Source organism: Teleopsis dalmanni, chromosome 1 (assembly GCF_002237135.1).
Source record: "Teleopsis dalmanni isolate 2A chromosome 1, ASM223713v2, whole genome shotgun sequence".
NCBI classification, from domain to species: domain Eukaryota; kingdom Metazoa; phylum Arthropoda; class Insecta; order Diptera; family Diopsidae; genus Teleopsis; species Teleopsis dalmanni.
The window spans coordinates 142868853-142888148 of NC_051846.1; the positions used below are offsets into that span (position 1 = coordinate 142868853).

A 19296-nucleotide genomic window follows, 5' to 3' on the forward strand; every position below is an offset into this window, starting at 1 on the left:
ATGCGATAGTATATTATTTAGTAGAAACAATTTGGCGCTATTAATGGATTGGTTGTGGTTGTACTGAAGAAAATTGGTTTTAACGAGATTTAACGTCAATAGAGTATTTGTTGATGAATATATTAATAATTATTAAACAATGCGGACAAGTCTACAATGATTTCTGAGACATGGTGTAAACTATTTAAAACAGTTATGAAAATTTAAAACTCCAGGATGTAGTTTTTAAGACGTTTTCCTGAAGGTCAAGTAATCGAAATCACTCACTACTATTGTCTCTTCCCTTAAAATGCACCGTATGTAAAGATAATAATAAAGATAAAGATAATAAACACAATAATACTTTTGTGATGTTGTAAGTATTATTAAAATATTCTAATAAATGTTGTTAATTATGCTTACTATTAAAAATTACTGTAATAAATCATCGTATATATAAACACGATTCTTAAAAAATTTTCCTGACGTTACAAACATTTTTATTTTTGATATATCCTAAAAATATAAATGAAATATATTTACATACCTTTTGGTATGGGAATTCATTCAAATTAAAATTTTATTGAAGTGACATTAAGACTTTTTAGCTTATAAGGGTGCTTATATGCATTAGGTTATCTATAGCGATAAACTTATGATGACTAATACTGTTTCTAATTATAATTAGTTTAAACTGGTTAATGAATTTGTTTAAATTCACAACTGAATATGTTTGTTAAAAAGTATAGATTTTATTAAAAGTTTTACTACTATTTTGTAGCAATCGTAGTTAAAATTCTCTATGTATAGATTAAGATTAAAAGTTAGGTAAAACTGGTTGACCGAAAGCTACGCATCAACATATGAGTTCCAGGTGGAGTTAAACCTCTATATTTGAAAATTTAAAGAGTACTCGAAGCTATATTCCGGAAATAGAACCGAACCATCAAGCAAATGAGGTATTTTCAAATCACACATTAGATAGTGTGATTTGACGACAGACCCTATGATAATCTATAATAGATTACCCTAATAGGATAATCTTAACTGTAACTTTTAAATATTTACTTTTATAAGTGTATCACAAATTATCTACTATAATCAAATTGAATCGCTCCACAAGGAGCCTAAGTTCCGGTAACCTACTTTTATAAACTATAGATGATATGAACCAATACTATTAATTAATTTTAAAAAAATAATATATGCAATGAATGGCTAATATATAGTCAATATAATTTTATTGTGTTACTATCAGATATCCACCGATCGATACCTATGGTTTAAGTATTGAATATATATTAAAATTAGAAGAATATTATTAAAATATTTAGATGGATCGTTTTATATAGTAATGGTTTTTATATGACAAAAACGAACAAAATAATTTAAATAAAATCGAAATAACAATCGAAAAAAGTTCCCAACAAATTTCAAACAAATCACATTTAACAAATGAAAATTTAACGCGCCCAAGCATATTTCCACACATGCTTAGTCCCCACACATACTCACCAATAGGTTCCTGCGCCTTGCGATGTCAAGTCCATACCATGATCTGGATTGTAGTTCTCATCGTCCATTACTTTAGACAAACCAAAATCGGTAATTTTTATTTCGCCACATACATTGCCTTCAGTCAATAATATATTGCCTGGCTTCAGATCGTAGTGAATGACAGGTGGCTTTATCTCATTTAAATATTTCAACGCAGACACAACCTAGAGACAAGGGAATAAATAACGAAACAATAATGTTGAAAGTGTAAAAATGTACACAATGTATTGATAGTGTAATACCTGCATAATGATTGAACGCGCTTCACGTTCCGGTATGGTTTTATGCTGTTTGAGATAGAAGTCCAAATCGTGACCGTCGCAATATTCGAGTACAGTGCAAAATGAATTCGCATCAATTTCAAATACATCATACAGCTTCACCACTCGTGGGTGATCCAAAGCCTTATGGATGTTATACTCTCGCAGGGCATGCCTAAAGGACGAACAGGAAACATTATATATACAAATAATAAAATAAAAATTCATTTTATACTCACTTTATGTAGTTGGCTTTTTTGTCTTCCTTCCAATCTTTATTTAACTGATGCACTTTACACGCGACATATCGTTGCTCCTTCAAATCAAATGCTTTATGCACTTCGGAGAAACCTCCTTTGCCCAGTAGCATTAGCAGCAAATATCTTTCATTCAACACTGGATGATTATTGAAACGAGACTAAAAATAAAAAAACAATTGAATTGATGAATTTTCTCCTTTAAGTTATAATAAAATTTTTTTTACTTACTTGATCTTCATTGAGTATCCTTTTTAATTCCCGAATGTGTAAATTTCTTTCTCTTTCTAATTTTTCCATCTCTAATTGCAAGTCGGCATCTTCTTTTTTGAGTGCGTTCTGTCGCAATTTTAGTATCTCATCATATTCATAATACTCTTGCGCTGTATATGCACCAGAGACAGGATCTGGTTTAAGGAACGTTGCAGTATCGGAACCACTGCCACTATTATCACCACGTCCAGACCCGCCGCCACCTCGGTCTGACAATCGATCACCAACTCCGCCACCACCAGTGCCACCAACTGTGCCACTACCTCCGTTGTGAAGGAGTTGAGCTTGACCGGCTTGAGTAGAATTGGAACGTGATAGCCCACGACCACTTCCTACACCACCAGCGACGGAACCGCTGCCAATTCCGCTATCACCTCCAGCTAAACGATCGCATCCAGCCAAATTCGTTGAATCATTTGAATTGGAATTTTGTTGCTGGTTACTATTGTTATTGTTGTTCCGTTTTCGTCCCGACTCTGCCGGTCGCTTTTTCATTAACTGTTTTTTCTGTCTATCGATTTCTTCGCGTTCGGCAGAGATCTCTTCTTGCCGACGACTTAACTCCTGGAAGGCGTATCCATCAGTCCAGTTTTCCTGGAATGTGGCGCCAACTCGTTGCGTTACAAACTGGCCCAGTCTAAGCCTATTCTGCATACATTTCTGGCGCGCTTCTTTCTTCTCGATGCTGCTTTTCTCCTTCAATAATTTCTTAACTACATCAATACACTTGGCGATATGAGACTTGTGCTGATCAATAAGCTTTTGATGGGCGATTATCTGGCACTTTTGCTCATCGGACAGTCTTGTCATTTCATCGAGCTTTGATTTACTCGATTCGAATTCGGAATCTCGTTCCTGTATTTCAAGGAAAGATAAATCCGTTTGTGTGGCTTTAGCTACGGTACTATTTTGCATTGGAGGTGGTGGTACACCTGCCATCATGCTCTGATGCTGTAACGATGTGATCTGTACAGCACTCAGTTGCTGCGAGGTAACTCCGCTAGTAAGTGTTTGCTGAACGGATGTTGCTACGGAAGTTGCGGGAAGCTGTTGTTGCGACTGAGATATTGGTGATGGTTGAGGACCTACTACAGCATTACCAAGTATAGCATTTGCGTTAACGACACTACCACCTAAACAATTGGAAGTCAATACGCCTACCATAGGTGATGGTGGAGGAACCATTGAGTTGGAAGGTTGCTGCTGCTGCCGTTGCTGCTTATTGGAATTATTTGCTACATTGCTGTAATGAAATTCGGGCGGGGGTTGAGACGTCGGCGTTTGCACGCCTCCTGCACTCATTTGAGGACTAGGTGGGTACATTGGATATGTGCCAGGCCCGCCGCCGGCAGTTGTTTGCACTTGCGGGGACTGTTGCTGTGCTGAAGGACTTTTTGAACCTCCTGTATGCTGTCGCATGGGTGCGTTTGTGTTACCAGGATGATGCTTATTAAAATAGTCATTGATTTTCTTATTGTCAGCCACTCCAGTTGGTGGCAATAATCGGGCATTTTTACCACCAACTGGCATATTACATCGATCTTGCTGTGTACCTATATTTAACGATAAATTGCCTTTGTTTAGAGACTGCGTGCCACTGTTAGGGCCGTAAGCCATGTTAGTCTTTGTCGCCTTGTTGATGGCGTTTATAGTATTACCTCCATTACCGCCATTACCAGCTACACCTCCACCACTATCATCAGCGTGTGGAGCTATTTTTCTTTTACGTTTTCTTTCGGTAGGTGTACGTGCCAATTTTTCTAAACGCCCACCACTACCACTGTTGTGTTGTTGGTTATTTACTCCAGCACCGCCACCCATCATACCTGTACCGTTACCCTCTTGACCAATACCGCCGCTGTTCATAATGCCCCCAGGGGCTCCGTTATTTGGCAATAATCCGATTTGATTTGGTAGTCCCGCTGTGCTTAACATGTCACCAACATCTTTTTCGCTGTGTGATGAACCAGTACTCATATTCGAGTCAGGATTACTGCTATGGCCACCGCTCGGCGCTTGCTGAAGCGGTGCCGTGTGTTGTTGATGTGTTTGCAGCTGCTGATGAGGTAGCTGCGGTTGTTGGAGATGATGTTGATGATGCTGATGATGATGTGTTGTACGTGATTTTACAAATATGTGTGTTTGGTTAAGATCAGTTTGTGCCTCGGCAGTTTCTGTTGAATCAATATGAGAAAAAAAAATGTTTTAATAAAGAACTAGAAATTTTTAATTTGTTGAATTTATAAAAAATATTAAAAATTATACACAAGAACATTAAAAATTTAATATATTAAGTTATTATTTTTTTAATAGATTATATGATTTCAATTAATTGAACTATTTAACATATTTAGCTATAACGATTATATAGATAATAATTATATATGTTATTATTATTATTACATATATTCAATTTTCTTAGAAGGATTGTTGCTTGTTTGAGTGTACCATGAGATCTAAGACGTAAGTAGAAAGCATAAATGGACTAGTACATAGTAAAAAAAATTAAAAGATAATTAAACGTCGTTCACATAGAGTGCAAACCCAACACCCCTATGGAGTGTAGTCCCTCCTCCTTTTTGGGAGTGCTGAACGGCACGGCACATGTACGTCGAAGACTCGACGAGTGAAACGGCCGTTTTTAGAATATTTATTTATTTATTTATTAGAATATTTAATATTTATTTATTAACTTTGTGTTATATTTTTGATTGTAGCATCGTAATTTCAATAATCCATGAGCAATAAACTGCAATTATAATATTATTTATATATTCGTGTTTTTTGTATATCAAATTTAAAGTTTTTTTTCTTTTAAATGGCTAATTTGACTATAAACCCTAGTATTAAGATCCATTTCAGACGAAAAATTATCATAAATTTTCGTATAAAAAAAAACTTATTTTTTTATCATGTCAAAGTTTATTGTAGAATATTTTTCTTAGTTTCAAGTCAATTTCTCGTACGAAATAGATGTTAGTACTAAGAATAAACAGGGTACTAGCTCCCATCGGAGCAGAGCACTGCGACCAGATTGATCTTTTGTACTATAAAAGGTTAGTACTAGGTTTTATACAGAAACTTTATGATATTTGACATTTGCAGTGATATCAACGTGAATATAGGTTAGGTCAGATTATCGCTGTACAATCCCAATTGTCCACTTAGACTTATTGGCAGTAAGAAGCGTAAAGGATTTGAAACTATTTATTGTGTGTCTTTAATAGAGCCTAAGGTACTCTCTCTTTAGGGTTTTTTAGATCTGCTTACAACAATCTTTCAGAAAGCAAGTTAAATTATAGTTACATTATTTCCTTATATTGGTATTATAATGCTATAAAATTGTTATATAAATTATAACAATTATTATTATATCATTATTTATAACAGTTCTAATTGGATTATTATTTTTTATTGGTATAGTTTTCATATTAATTAAAATAATTTTTGTTTACTTACGAAAAAATTGCTGTTGTTGTTGCTGCAATTGCAATTGTTGTTGTTGTATTTGTTGTGGCAATAGTTGCTGTTGTTGCGGCTGATTATGATGCAATTGAGCCCCCGCGGACATCTAAAATAATAAACGTATAGAGTCCTATTAGTATGTATTATAATTATATCACTATATACATATATAGTATTCACATAATAAACTAAACTATATATGTTAAGATCTAAAATCTACTATTACACGTTAATATCTATATAGTCCGTTAATATATATTTAATTTTTTTTATTTACAATAAACCCACATTAGGAACAAAAATTCAAAAGGCACAATTTACAACACTACACTGAATTTACTAAAAAGATGGTATAAAGTAAAGAAATACAAAAAAAAAAAACATACAAAAAAAAAACGAAACGAAGAAGGAACATCGTACACAAGAAATCCATACAAACTTAAAAGAAAATGTCAAAGCAGAGCAAAAAAATAAAAATGGCCGTTACCAATTCGCGACAACCGTTTCAATGGAACATCTTTAATATAAAAAAATTTTTTAGTTGAATATGATTTAACCTCAAATTAATTACTACAGATTTCCTGCGATGCACCAAGGTTAAATTAATTTAATACAACAAATGAAAAAATAAACCGCATTCAATAATTTTACAAATGGATCACCTTTTTTAAATGCCGCATTGTATTTTGCAAATTTGATTTTTATCAGCACATTAAGTTATTATTATATTTAATACTAAATTCCTCACCAATTAGCACACAATTTGCATTATTATCAAATTGTTTAATGAAAGAACGACAATACAATGAAATATGTTTTTCCATTGAGAAAATGGATTATTTTTAAATTATCTTAAAATTGATTTCCAGTTTTGATAAATTTCTCATTTTCAAAATTATTTCATTTTCCTTGTTTTGTGCTATAAATCGTTTTTTTCACGTCGTCATCGTTTCATCGTCGGCTTTAAAGGCCGAAATATATAAATTAAATTCATTTTTTTAATTTCACACACTTCTCATAATTTATATTTATGATTTTATTTCAAAAATTTGTTATTATAGAAAAGATAAATAATTAACTTATCAAATGTATTAAACTTTTTGTATTTTCACTTTGTGTATATAATTTATTCAAAATTCTTCGTTCACTTTGTTCAGAGGTTCGATAGTGTAAAAGGAAGAAAGAAAAATTTTATACACTAATGAAATGGTGTATATAATGGCTGTCATTGTGTGTATGTATCTCTCGTACGCAAGTGAACGAACAGTGTTGCGTTTTGCATCAGAGAAATCCCTTACATTACCATATGGATTATACTAAATACGGTAAGCAATTTTATTTAAAAAAAAATATTTTTTTTTATTATATTATAGATATTTAAATTAAAATATATACACAAATATGTAAGTAGAATACATTTTATAAATTATTTTTGTTAATTTAAGCAATTTAAATAAAATTGCTGTTACGAGTTGTTTAACAACACTGAAAGAATAATACGTCTCTTTGAAGAGCGAGATAAAACTATTATTTTAGTGAAATGTAATGCAAGAATTGTATGAAAGAGCATATGAGAGCTATTGATGAACTAAATAATTACGTTCATCTTATAGCAAAACACTCTCATTCTCTTTCTACTTTATGTAGTAAAGAAATCAAATCTGCAATATATACACATATATTTGTAATCTTTTCCCAACAACAGAAGGCATATAAAGTGAAAATGTGCATTTGTTCTCTTTTGATATACATAGATATGCATTCAATTTTTCTTAGTAAATATTATATCTTTGACAAGTAATACAATTTGCAAATAATTTTAATTTTTTTGTCACATTTTTTTTTTTTGCACAATTCTCATTGTAATTAATTTTAGATTAAAATCTTTGATAATTATTTGACTAACACATAATTAAACCCAAACAAAGTCATATGTTTAATTATTTACTTACATATATGTGTATATATATGGATGTATGAGTACATAATTATATATAAAATAAATTTATTATTAAAAAAAATTTCCTATCTTATGAGTGTACCATTATAACATTATTTGTATCTTTACTTTAAAAGCTAAGTTGTGTAAATTTAAGTAATGTCAATACTCGTATGATTAACACCAAAAAAAAAATTATTAGTTTAATTTATGTAAATTTAAATTGGAATTATAAATTAAGTGTTGCCAGCGTAATACCATTGAAAAATAGAAAAGAAAAAAAATTTGATAAAGATTTAGTATGTATTGTATATACATACCAAAGTCTAGTTTTTAAAATTTATTAAATTTAATATGTAAATATAAAATAAAAATATGGCAATTGCTTCTTATTGGATATTGGATATGACTAAAATATCGTTTTGTCATTGTGATAAAAAAATATCTGTTTCATCGTAAAACATCAACTATGAGTGAAAACAAGTTCATGATCCTGATTTGACAGCACTATCAAACAGAACTGCCACTATACACATTACAGATTAGTCATTTACAACAAAATATTTAGTCCAACAACCTGTGAATGCGTTAAAGCTGTTCAAACTTTTTACAAAAATGGTGTCGATGTTGAAGATCGGGTTCACTTTCGAGACGAAGCTCATATTTGTACTTGGTAGATATGTCTGCGACAAACTAAATTATCACATATGGAGCAATAAAAATCCATAAGTACAACAAACTTATTCTGAAGTTGTTATATAACCCACTTTTTTGAAAATGTCAATCAAGGATCGATCAAGGATCGTGTTTATGGAAATAATCCTCATCCTTAAAAGCATTAAAATATATTACGGAATATCTTTAAGCTATCACTCGGTCATAACTTGTAATTACTAAAGTTCTCAAAAGAATCCAGTACTGCGAGATGTCTCGTGTTGAACAATTGAATAATGTTGTATATTATACCTAATGGCAAGGTGCAAACTAATAATATAGTGAAATAAAAATTTAATCGAAATCTCAATGAGAAGTGAGTTTTATTTACTTCTATAGTACTTCCGGAATCACAAAATGGATAATACTATAATGAAACATTCCATACAAAGTTTGTTCACATAATCATGACATTTAGTTTGCAATTAACTTTATAGCTTACAATTCCAATTACTTCATCTATTTAAATATCCTTTATTGAAAACATTCATATTTAACGTAAATAAAATCACACATTTAATACGAAATATATAATTAATACAGTTAATAATGATACTTTACCCATGTCAAGAATATTTTAAAATATTAAATAAGTTCTCTTAAAAATACTTTTTAAATTGAATAAAGGAAGAAATAAGGAGGAAGAAGTGTTGATTAAAATTGATTACATTTGACCATTCTAAGGTTCTATGCTCCAATGAGAGATACAGGAATTCTGTGTCATCATAAAACTATATAATTTCAATATATTTAAAATACTTAATCAATAAAAAGATCTAAATAAATATTGACAGTAAATGCTAGAAAACGTAAACCCTGGGTTAGGTGTTAGCACTTTCTTCTTCACATTTACTAATATTATAACACACTGAATTATAACACACTCAACTGAATCTCGGGTGGTCAATATTTGAGCACACATTATATATAATATGATGTCCATATATATTATGACATAAGAAATGGAGTTATGGAACACACCTAGTCAATTAAGTATTGAAATTTTATAAAAGTTTTAATCCAAAACTTTAAGATTATTACTTAGGTCGATATAATGGCTCATGAAGTACCGAAACATATTTAAACTTATTGCTATTTTGACTGTGCTTGAAAAAGTAAGACAGTCAACAAAATATCATAAAAGACTGTGTAATTCCATTAACCCACTTGTAATTAACTTACTTAATAGAATTAATAAGGACTGAATAGATGGCTATGTTAAACATTTTCATACATATAACTCCATAAATATATATATATATACCTATACTTTTAGTTATATAAAAATTGAATTTGATTCTTATATCATTACATAAATTTATATATTGTATTACAAAAATTATCTTCAAGACCACTAATGATGGGTATTTGGCAATACCTGAAACAGCTGTTTGGTCAGTCAAAAATTCAATTAATTAAAATAATATAGAATGAATTTTTGTTTTTGTAGTTCACTACTATTTGAAAAACCTCTATATTGTATTATATTAAATCATAAAAGGACACTGTTTTCCAATATAAACCGATTTTTATTTTTGATTTCTAAATTATATGGTATGTCATAAGAAAAATATCAAGCATTTTCAAAGCGTGAAATAAAAAATATAGTACAAAATATTTAAAAAGTAAAAAACAATTTAAATATATTTATATTAACTGTATATATTACCTTAGATTTAAACACTTCAAATTATTTTAATATCCCACTTATTATATATAAAAAAAATTGAAATATATTTATATGAACTGTTTTAAAAGATGTCAAATTCGTTGACGGATAATAATTATTAAATAAGGAAGTACATAATATCGGGCATTTTTGAAAATTCTCAACTCTATTATAATAAATTAATATAATTTAAAATTTTGTTTATCTTAAATCCTAAGGTTAAGTTTTATTTAAAATTTTAGCAATCCAATCAGATTACCTTATCAACATTTTATAGATAGAAAAACATAAAGATAAAAATACTACACAATCTGGCAACGCTGATTGGAATTTCAAATAACAGCTGTTATCGTTAACAACACAAAACCAACAACCAGTTTAGCAGTTCATGCCGATGAGTCAAGGTCGGGAAGACGTCATACAACGTCACGCCAATTTTCGTTTTCATTCTCCCATTAGCGCAACACCAACACAGAAGCAAATTTTTTATATTTGGTATAGTGTATGTCACAAAGTGAGATAATTCAATGAATTATTTTTTATACTTTTTATGAAGTAAATTTTTTAATATTAAATCACGTGATATAAAATGTAATAAAAATGTGTTATTTTTTTAGTAAATATTAATTTTTAATAAAACAAAAATTAAGTAAATAAATGAAACTTTCAGATTTTATGATTTCAATTTAAAATGTAGAAAAAAATAATAAAATATTTTAAAGCTATTAAATTATATTAATTTTGCAAGAAGTGCTGCACTAATTAATATAGTCGCGTGGAACTTTATAATAAATACTAAAGAGAAAAAGTATATTTTTTCTTCTTACTCTTTGCTACGAATTTTCTCTTAGTGTGAGCAATTTTTGTTTACTACATTCGTCATACTCAGTCCGGCGAGTATGCCCCACTCTCAAACACTACAATTCAGAAAAAGAGTCTAAAGCGGAACAAAAGCAGAGAAAACAAAAAACAGCTGATTCGTTAATGCTGACAACACAACACAACACAACCGGCACAACAACGATGACCAAACACTTGAAACGAGCGTGTAAACAGACGTTCACGTTCGTTCGGTTATGTATTGCGTTGTTGCATGATATTCGGTTTTGATTCTTCAATGGAGCAACAACCCAACAACCGTTGGGTTTGATTGCCATGCTTGTCGAAATTAATGCCAGCCGGTTTGCGAACTATTAATGTGTGTTGTTTAATATACAACAAAATTATTTTTATACTATTTTGTTTATATTTTCTATTTAAAACGAGATATGCGAATGAAATACTATTGCTCAATGCAGCAACAAAAACAAAAAAAAAAACAGTTGGCAATTTTAGTGTTCGGTAAAATTTTTTTAACTAAAAAAAAATTAAATACATTTTTCTGGGTTAGTTAAGGCGAACGACGCGTAGAGTGTAGAGAAAATGTGTTTGGAGATTTTTTCTTTTTGGGTAAATTGTTGATGGATTTTTGTCGGCTGATGCACACAATTCTATTGGCTTCATACGCTAATTTGTGAATTTTTTAACGACATTAATTTATGACAACAACAATTAAAAATGATTCTTTTAGTTATTGAAATAAAAAAATTTTTTTCTTATACTTTTTTGAAATTATTTTCGAGTATCGTTTACAAAAGCGAGTATCGTGTCTTAGATAAATTACAAAAAAAAAAAAAAATTTAATATTTAAAAAAAATATTATTATATTAACAGTTGGTTAAGGTGCATTGACTCTGAGCTTCAAATTTTGTAGGACCCGAGTTCGATTCCCGGTACTTGCAGTCCTAAAAAATTATTTACGATTAATTAAGTACAAGAATGATTTCCAAAACCACTGATTATGGGTATTTAGCAATACTCGAAATAGTTGTATGATCAGCCAAAAATTCCACTAATTAAAATAATATAAAATGCATTTTTACAAAAAAAAAAAAAAAAAATATTTAAAAAAAAATTAATATTTAAAAAATATATGAATATTTGAAAAATAAATTATATTTAAAAAAAAAATTTTATTTAAAAATAAAATATTTTATTTATTTTAAATAAGTACAATTTCTAATTGTAACAGTACTACAACTGATCTGATGTGGAAAAAACAATTTAGTTAGTATGTAATGACAACCAAACACGAAGGCAATTAAAACGAAATGCAATACATTTGTTAGATAGTTTAAAAATACTTCTTATAGAATACAACCGAAAGACATTCAGTGACTATGTGTAGATTGCCTGAAACGAGTACAAACAAACAACAAAAGCAGCAGAAAAAGTCTACTTGTTTGGCGAGTATTAGGCGCACATGATAAACTGTATCTGTCAGATCGAACACAACTAACAGTTGAGATACTTTTGTAGGAGTTGTAATGTGTTTGTTTGCATTTCATGTATTTGCCAACAAAATCACACAAAAACAAAAATTAAAGCAGAACGCCATTCCGTGTCTCGTACAAATCTCGACCCGAGTAGGAAGAGTGACTCGTGGAAATGTGGCAACTCATTTCGGGTTCGAAAATCATATTTAAGTCAATTTAGTTAAAAGAAAAATGTTCAATTTTTTATTGAGACTTAATTACATACATAATTAGTATTTTATTCCTTTATTGTGAGTGTATTGACAGAAAGGTGAATAAACTTTTCATGGTTAAAATCATAACAAATTATAGTTCGGTTCAGTTTGAATGCAACGCAATCGATAACCACAAAGAAGCAAGTCATTCGGAACTGAACGAGTTTTCACGTCTTCTTGAGCACACATCATAAGTGTTTACGAAGACAAATATTTCTTATTCAATTTAACAGATTAACTGGTACTATCGTATTATGTGTAGTATTATGGACAAAGACAAATTTATATTGTAAATTACAATTTAGGTTTAACATTGAAAATGTTTAAAAAGAGATTTTCTTCAGAAATTTTAAAGCATAACTGAAATTTGTTGTTTATTATTTATCATTTTCCTCTTATTATTATTTTCCTCGCTTTTCCTATTATTATTTTCCACGATTTTCTTATTATCATTTATGTCGTTTTGATGGTGTTAAGTAGCACTTAAAAAATGTTGCTTATTTTACCATAATTTTACTCCTATCTTGCTGCTTGCTGTTACGTAGCAATTGTACTCAACCTCATGTGACAGTGGACATTATTGACTAGAAGAATCGACCTAATAGAGTCGTCATCCTGCATATTTAGAAACTGACTAAGTTTATAGATTTTCCAGGTTGACTCAATTTCAATTGAATTGAAAGGAAGCATCGCGTCTTTCGGCGCGAACCTTTAGTTTGCGTATGAACAACACTAACCCGTGATATCGCAACGGGACATTATTTGAGCTGAAGTGGGATTTGGACTCAACGCCGCCATTCCAATCTAACCTGATCTAAGTAGTTCTCTGAATATTACTTATGTTATCATATAAGTACAATATTGACTAGTTGCTTGAATATAACATAGGAATTTGCTTTGTAAGACCATTTTATGCAGACTGTCATGGTTATAGTCACCAGATCAAATGTAAAACTGTTTTTATTATTCATATAATTTAGAAATTTGAGAATTAAAAAAACGATAGAAAAATTTCGATTAAATTTTAGTCCTGAATAGTTAGATTGTGGCATAAAAAACTGTCACGGAACTGGTCAACAATGCTATATAGAAATATTTAATAAATATAAAGAGGTTTGGATTTTAATTTGGGAAATTCGAAAGAGGTTACAAAATACAGTATAGACGTAATATAGAAGTAATTCTAACACCAGGTTAAGAAGATATGCGCATTAAATGTATTAAATATAGTAAATAATAGAATTTAAAGTAGTTTATTTGAAATCGTTGGAAGAATATAATCATCACCGTAGAGAACCGAATTGCAGTTTGAAGGAAGAATAGCGAATACAGAAGAATGAAAAGATTACAACAGTATGGAAAGAATATAATAGAAATTTGAGGAAACTTAGAAAAGTTATGGTAGAATTAATATAGTTAATTTAAATCAAAAAGATTTAAGATAGAAGACGTTTTTAAATAAATTATAACGCATATTTGGTAGTTACATTCATTATAGCCTATTCACACGAATCAATAACGAATGAAAATTACGAATGGATACATCATTTCTAGGACTGTCTATCCCGGTCGACGACGTACTTCGCGAAACCACTTGGAACACCTAACCAATCTGGGCATATCGTTGACATCATGCAAACTGTTACTGAGTTCTTTCTACGCCAAACTACAACTTAATCTAATCTTACGTTAGTGAAAAAATTTATACACTAAATCTGTGTTACCGTTTGATCGAAAGAACTGTTAAGGTACTAATCATTGCAGAAAGTGCTAGGGACTGAGTTCAAACTCTGCCAGAAGTTGGTTCTGTATTTCCACACAGCTCCCTCTCAAAAACTTTTCTAAACTTTTGGAAACTACTACTACTACTACTTTGGAGGGGTTGAGTTTCGTCCTTGATATCGAATTAAACTATGTCTTACACTTAGTTGATGACATATGCAACTCAAGTGATACTGGTACATTTATATTTATCAGTTATTTGTATAGTCTTAATCAACTAATTATTTCTATTTACGTAAGAACTTATCACATTGTTTACACAATCCGTTCCAAACATTTCAGATTTATTTCAATTTTTATAAGTGTCAGATGCTATAAATAAATATAAAATAAAATTTAATTTGAAATGTATAAACTATGTCGATACAAAATTGCTATTTACGTATGTAGATAAGAAGATAAAATGGTTACAATTGCGACTATCTGTCATTTACATGTCAGATACATACATAGATAAAAATCGATATGTATGTGATGTGGCGTTGTAACAGTTAAGCTCAGTGAAGAAGTTCAAAAATTAACAGTATCTTTTATTTAATCGTCATCGTTGTCTAATAAAAGAAAAACCTATAAAATTGTAACAATCAATAGAAAAATAAGAAAACCACGAAAAAAAAAAAAAAGAAAAAATATACAACAAAATAGGATGGAAAGGAAAGGAAAAACGAAAATAACTGAATATTTGGAATGCGCGCATACAGATGAACGAGTGTTTGGTTGTTTATGGTTATGGCTATGCATGTATGTAGTTCGGTGTGTGCTACTCACTTTTGCATAATAATTAACACTATTCCTCCTTAGCTGTACAATAGTAATTGTTGCGATATTTTCGATTTTGCTGCTTGTGTTGTAGCCGCTGCTGCGACGGCATTGAAGGAGAGCAGAGCGTGTAGTTGGCAATTTTTTTATTTCTTCTTCTATTTCTATTTATTTTGTTGCCTGCATGATTGTCTGACAGTTGTGAAGATTTGTCGCTATTGATTTTTCGATGTTTTTTGAACTTTTGCAAACTTGATTAGTTTAGTTTTTATTTTGTTTCTGATTTTTGTGTGTATAGATAGTATTTTCATATGTGTGAATATATGCATCAATGGATACAAAAAAACACTTCAACCTTTCTTTCTTAACTTTATATTATTATAATATATAGTGCACACTCTGTTTACTTTCACCAATTATTATTTTTTTGTGAACTTATAACGCATAGATATGCTTTTATCTTTTTTCTGTTAATCTACATAATGTTAAACTTTGATATTTAAAAAATTAATATTCAAACATTAGACGACGTTTTGTACGTTTCTGCGTGCGTAAATTTAATGCTCTTTTCACAAACTTCTATACAAAGATACTGACGTAATCGTCAAAAACTTTTTTCATATAAAATATGTTGTCATTTTAAGCAAATCTGCGAAGTTTTCTGCGTATTGCTGTTGAATTTTATTTACAGTAAATATTCGAAACAAAAAAAAAATAAAAATTAATTTAAAACTTTAATACGTATACGTATCTGGTGACTTTAAGTTTAAACGCACATAAAGAAATTTTGAAATTTGCACGCACTTCAACTAAGATATAGTATAAATCATATGAAAGCATATATTTGTACTTGTAAATATTTTATATCAATGAAAAAAAAAATTTTTTTTAAATTTTTTTTTTTTCGTATACTAGCACAACAATGTATTAAAGGTGATGATGATGACAATGAGCATCGACTGTTAGGGACAGACAGCAGTACCAGCTAAATGACGCGGAGGAAGTGTAGAAAATCTCAGCGCATTAAATTGCCGAACTTTACCGACTCGTATCGAACAGATTAAAACGTTTAGGCAGGCGATAAACGATGAAAATATTTATAATAATATAAAATATAGTAACAATTGAAAAGAGGAGAAACAGAAAATAGTACACCACAATAAAAAAAAATGTTACTAACACTAAAATTCAAAGAATCATAACGAGGGGCTTGTGCGGCGTAAGCAGTTTTCTTCTTCTCTCCTCTGTATATTTGTATAGTTGTGTGTCGTGTGGTTTCTATAAAAGCGAGCAAGCAAGCAAACAAACGAACACAAAACAATATGCAAACGGTCGGTCGGTCACAGCACTTTACTAATAATAACAACAAAAAGCAAAACAACAGAAAAAAATGTTAAAATCGTTGAATTAAAGAAAACACCATAAAACGGAGAGGGCAAAAAACTGTTTTTATTTATTTTCTTTTAATTCTGTGTATTTTGTTACCGCAAATACCGCCGCGTGTATTCAGTTTATATTTGAAGCACATACAATTTGAGACTAAAAACTCGATGAGAGATTTGATTGTGAGTAAGCAGCAGTCAAGGCAGCAACAAAACAACAACAAGTATTGAACAAAACAAAAAAAAATATACAAAAAAAAGGAAAACAACACAATAGCAATCCAATAGTCACAATTAAGCGAAAAATTTCATTGTACATAGATTTGTAGAGAAGAAGTCGACTGTCGACTGTGGACGTCGATAATAACGACAATGTGTGGATGGAAAGCGCTTACGGTAGGGTGGTGTGGCAAACTTAAGTGTGAAAGACCCACAAGAATATTGCAAAATTTCAAACGCCATGGTCACACATATGCTTACAAACAGATGTCTGTACAAAGCTTGGTGTAATGCTTGGTGCATGTACATACATATGTACTAGTTTATGAGTATATACATATTATCTATGTTCGTAAACATGAGTACTTAAAATGCTACGTATGCATATCTCTGTTAAGAAATATGCATATAAAGCAAATATTCGAATCATTTAATATAATATAATTTCATACATACTATATCTGTAGATATGCACACTGTTATATTTCTTCGTGTTTTCGTATGGATTTGCAAGAAGCTATTTTTCTATATTATTAAAAATTATTGCATTTCAATGATCTCATTATTGTTATGAAGACTGTCTTCCTTAAAGATCATCAAACCCTATACGTTTTAGGAATATGCTGATATGCACGCAAGTATACTTGTTTGAACTCCTGGAGACTTACTTATATCTGTTGATATGCACGCCGTTGTACTTTTTGGTATCCTATAGATCTTCAAAAGAAATAGCAATATTGTGAAAATTGCTGCCAAAAAATACTGCTATAAAGCAATTACAGATAGCACAAAATCTGGCTTTAAGAAGACTAATTTAGATTTCTTGGTATATTAGAACAACAACCATGCGCATAGGGATCTAAGAATCGACTCAGTGAAAAAGTAAGTCAAGGACAGAGCCCTAAAATTATTCACAAAAGTTGATACGTTGCCCAACTCCGCTCTAACAAACCTTAAGTCCACCTCAGGACGCACAGAAAGATATGCTGATCTACGATCCGTCATCAGTTAGAAAATAAATAAATGATAATGTTTCTAGTATAGCTAAAGTTTAGTGTAGGGCAGGGATAAGCCCCCAGCCACAATAGAGTAAAAGTGCGCAATAGCACTAACTCAAATCACAACAACAACAACAAGTATATATATTATACACTAGAGCTATAGATTTGCACATATCTGCAGATATGCTCGCTGTTATACTTCTTCGTATTCTTATAGACCAAATTGGAATATTATAAAAAAAATTACAATTCCTTTTCGATAGCAGCAGAGACTACTGTAATATCATTAATTACATTATTTACATATATAATCTATAATTGGTATAAACAATAATTTATTATCACAAAATTGGAATGCATACTTTTTCAGCTAACGTGTTTACTTAAAGGTTATTATGCTTCCCACATAGATAATACGTAGCGAAGAACCGTAGATAAGGAACTGAGAGAAGTGAAATGCAATATAAATGGATTGTAGACATTGTATGCCCTACTTAGAAAAAAACTTAGGTTCTCATTGACATATATTATTCGACTTAAAAAAGTAAAATAATAAAAAAAGTAAATCAGAGTAATAATTACTTTTCGATACATCTAACTTAGGAACGCTCTGTGTAGGCATAATATAGTCAACTTTATAATTAGGCTACTCTGTTACAAGCAATTTATTTAACTTTTATTTAGACATGCGTTCCCAATCTGGTCCGAACACTAACATGCTCTTAAGAGTAAAGTCCTGCATGACTGTTCAGTACAGACGCAAGCTCAATGTCTATATAACTACTCTAACCGCGTTCTTTACTCTACCGCTAAAGTAGAAAGACTCGATTAACATATCCTTGGTACATAGATATCTAACTCGTACTGATTTTCTGCACACCAAGGAACTTCCTTCTTCCTTGCTTCCTATTCCAACGAAATGGATCACTTCCCCATATTATATCTTATTCAAAAGCGGATATAGTAACCCACTCCATAGAGTATACCCTTAAGAGAATTTTAATTTTTGTAAATACGTTCATCACCCATAATTAATGTATACTACGTCTTCATTTTTAGTTTAGATAAATTTGGAAATTCAAATACAAATTTTATGTTGAGATCTTTTGAGATCTTATGCTGTGACTTTCAACCTTGTGCAAAAAAAAATTAACAACAAAGTTAGCAAAAGTCAATGTTAATAGTGATTGCTGAATAAATTTACCGTTAAGCTTGCACATTTTTAATGCCAAAATAAATTAAACAAAAAAAATTGATGCGAAACAAAGAAGTTTGTCAATATTTCCACTACAATTAATTTAGTTTTAACTAATAATGATGATAAAAATAGTTGAGAGCGGACATCATGGCGTATGAATGACTTAACAAAATTGAAAAATTATTTAAAATATAAAAATTTAAATATAAAAATATTCAACAGACATAGAATTTTTAAAACGTTAATCGGCCATTATGGCATATTTTGAAGCAA

At 30.3% G+C, this 19296-nt stretch overlaps 1 protein-coding gene across 9 annotated transcripts in view; it reads right to left on the reverse strand.

Moving 5' to 3' along the window:
* Positions 1 to 19296, reverse strand: part of LOC119669144 (serine/threonine-protein kinase tousled-like 2) — a 130960-nt gene that overhangs the window by 1423 nt on the left and 110241 nt on the right. For 4 of the 9 annotated variants that reach the window (XM_038078935.1, XM_038078941.1, XM_038078942.1 and 1 more), the window contains 5 exons: positions 5786 to 5897; positions 2285 to 4500; positions 2036 to 2214; positions 1779 to 1971; positions 1495 to 1700 (listed from right to left, as the gene is read on the reverse strand). In XM_038078935.1, coding sequence (XP_037934863.1) covers positions 1495 to 1700; positions 1779 to 1971; positions 2036 to 2214; positions 2285 to 4500; positions 5786 to 5897 — 2906 coding nt within the window. Of the gene's footprint in view, positions 1 to 1494; positions 1701 to 1778; positions 1972 to 2035; positions 2215 to 2284; positions 4501 to 5785; positions 5898 to 6079; positions 6126 to 6278; positions 6361 to 6453; positions 6970 to 15232; positions 15384 to 19296 lie in introns of those variants that run through there. The other 5 variants (XM_038078943.1, XM_038078936.1, XM_038078939.1 and 2 more) reach the window with 5 other exon arrangements.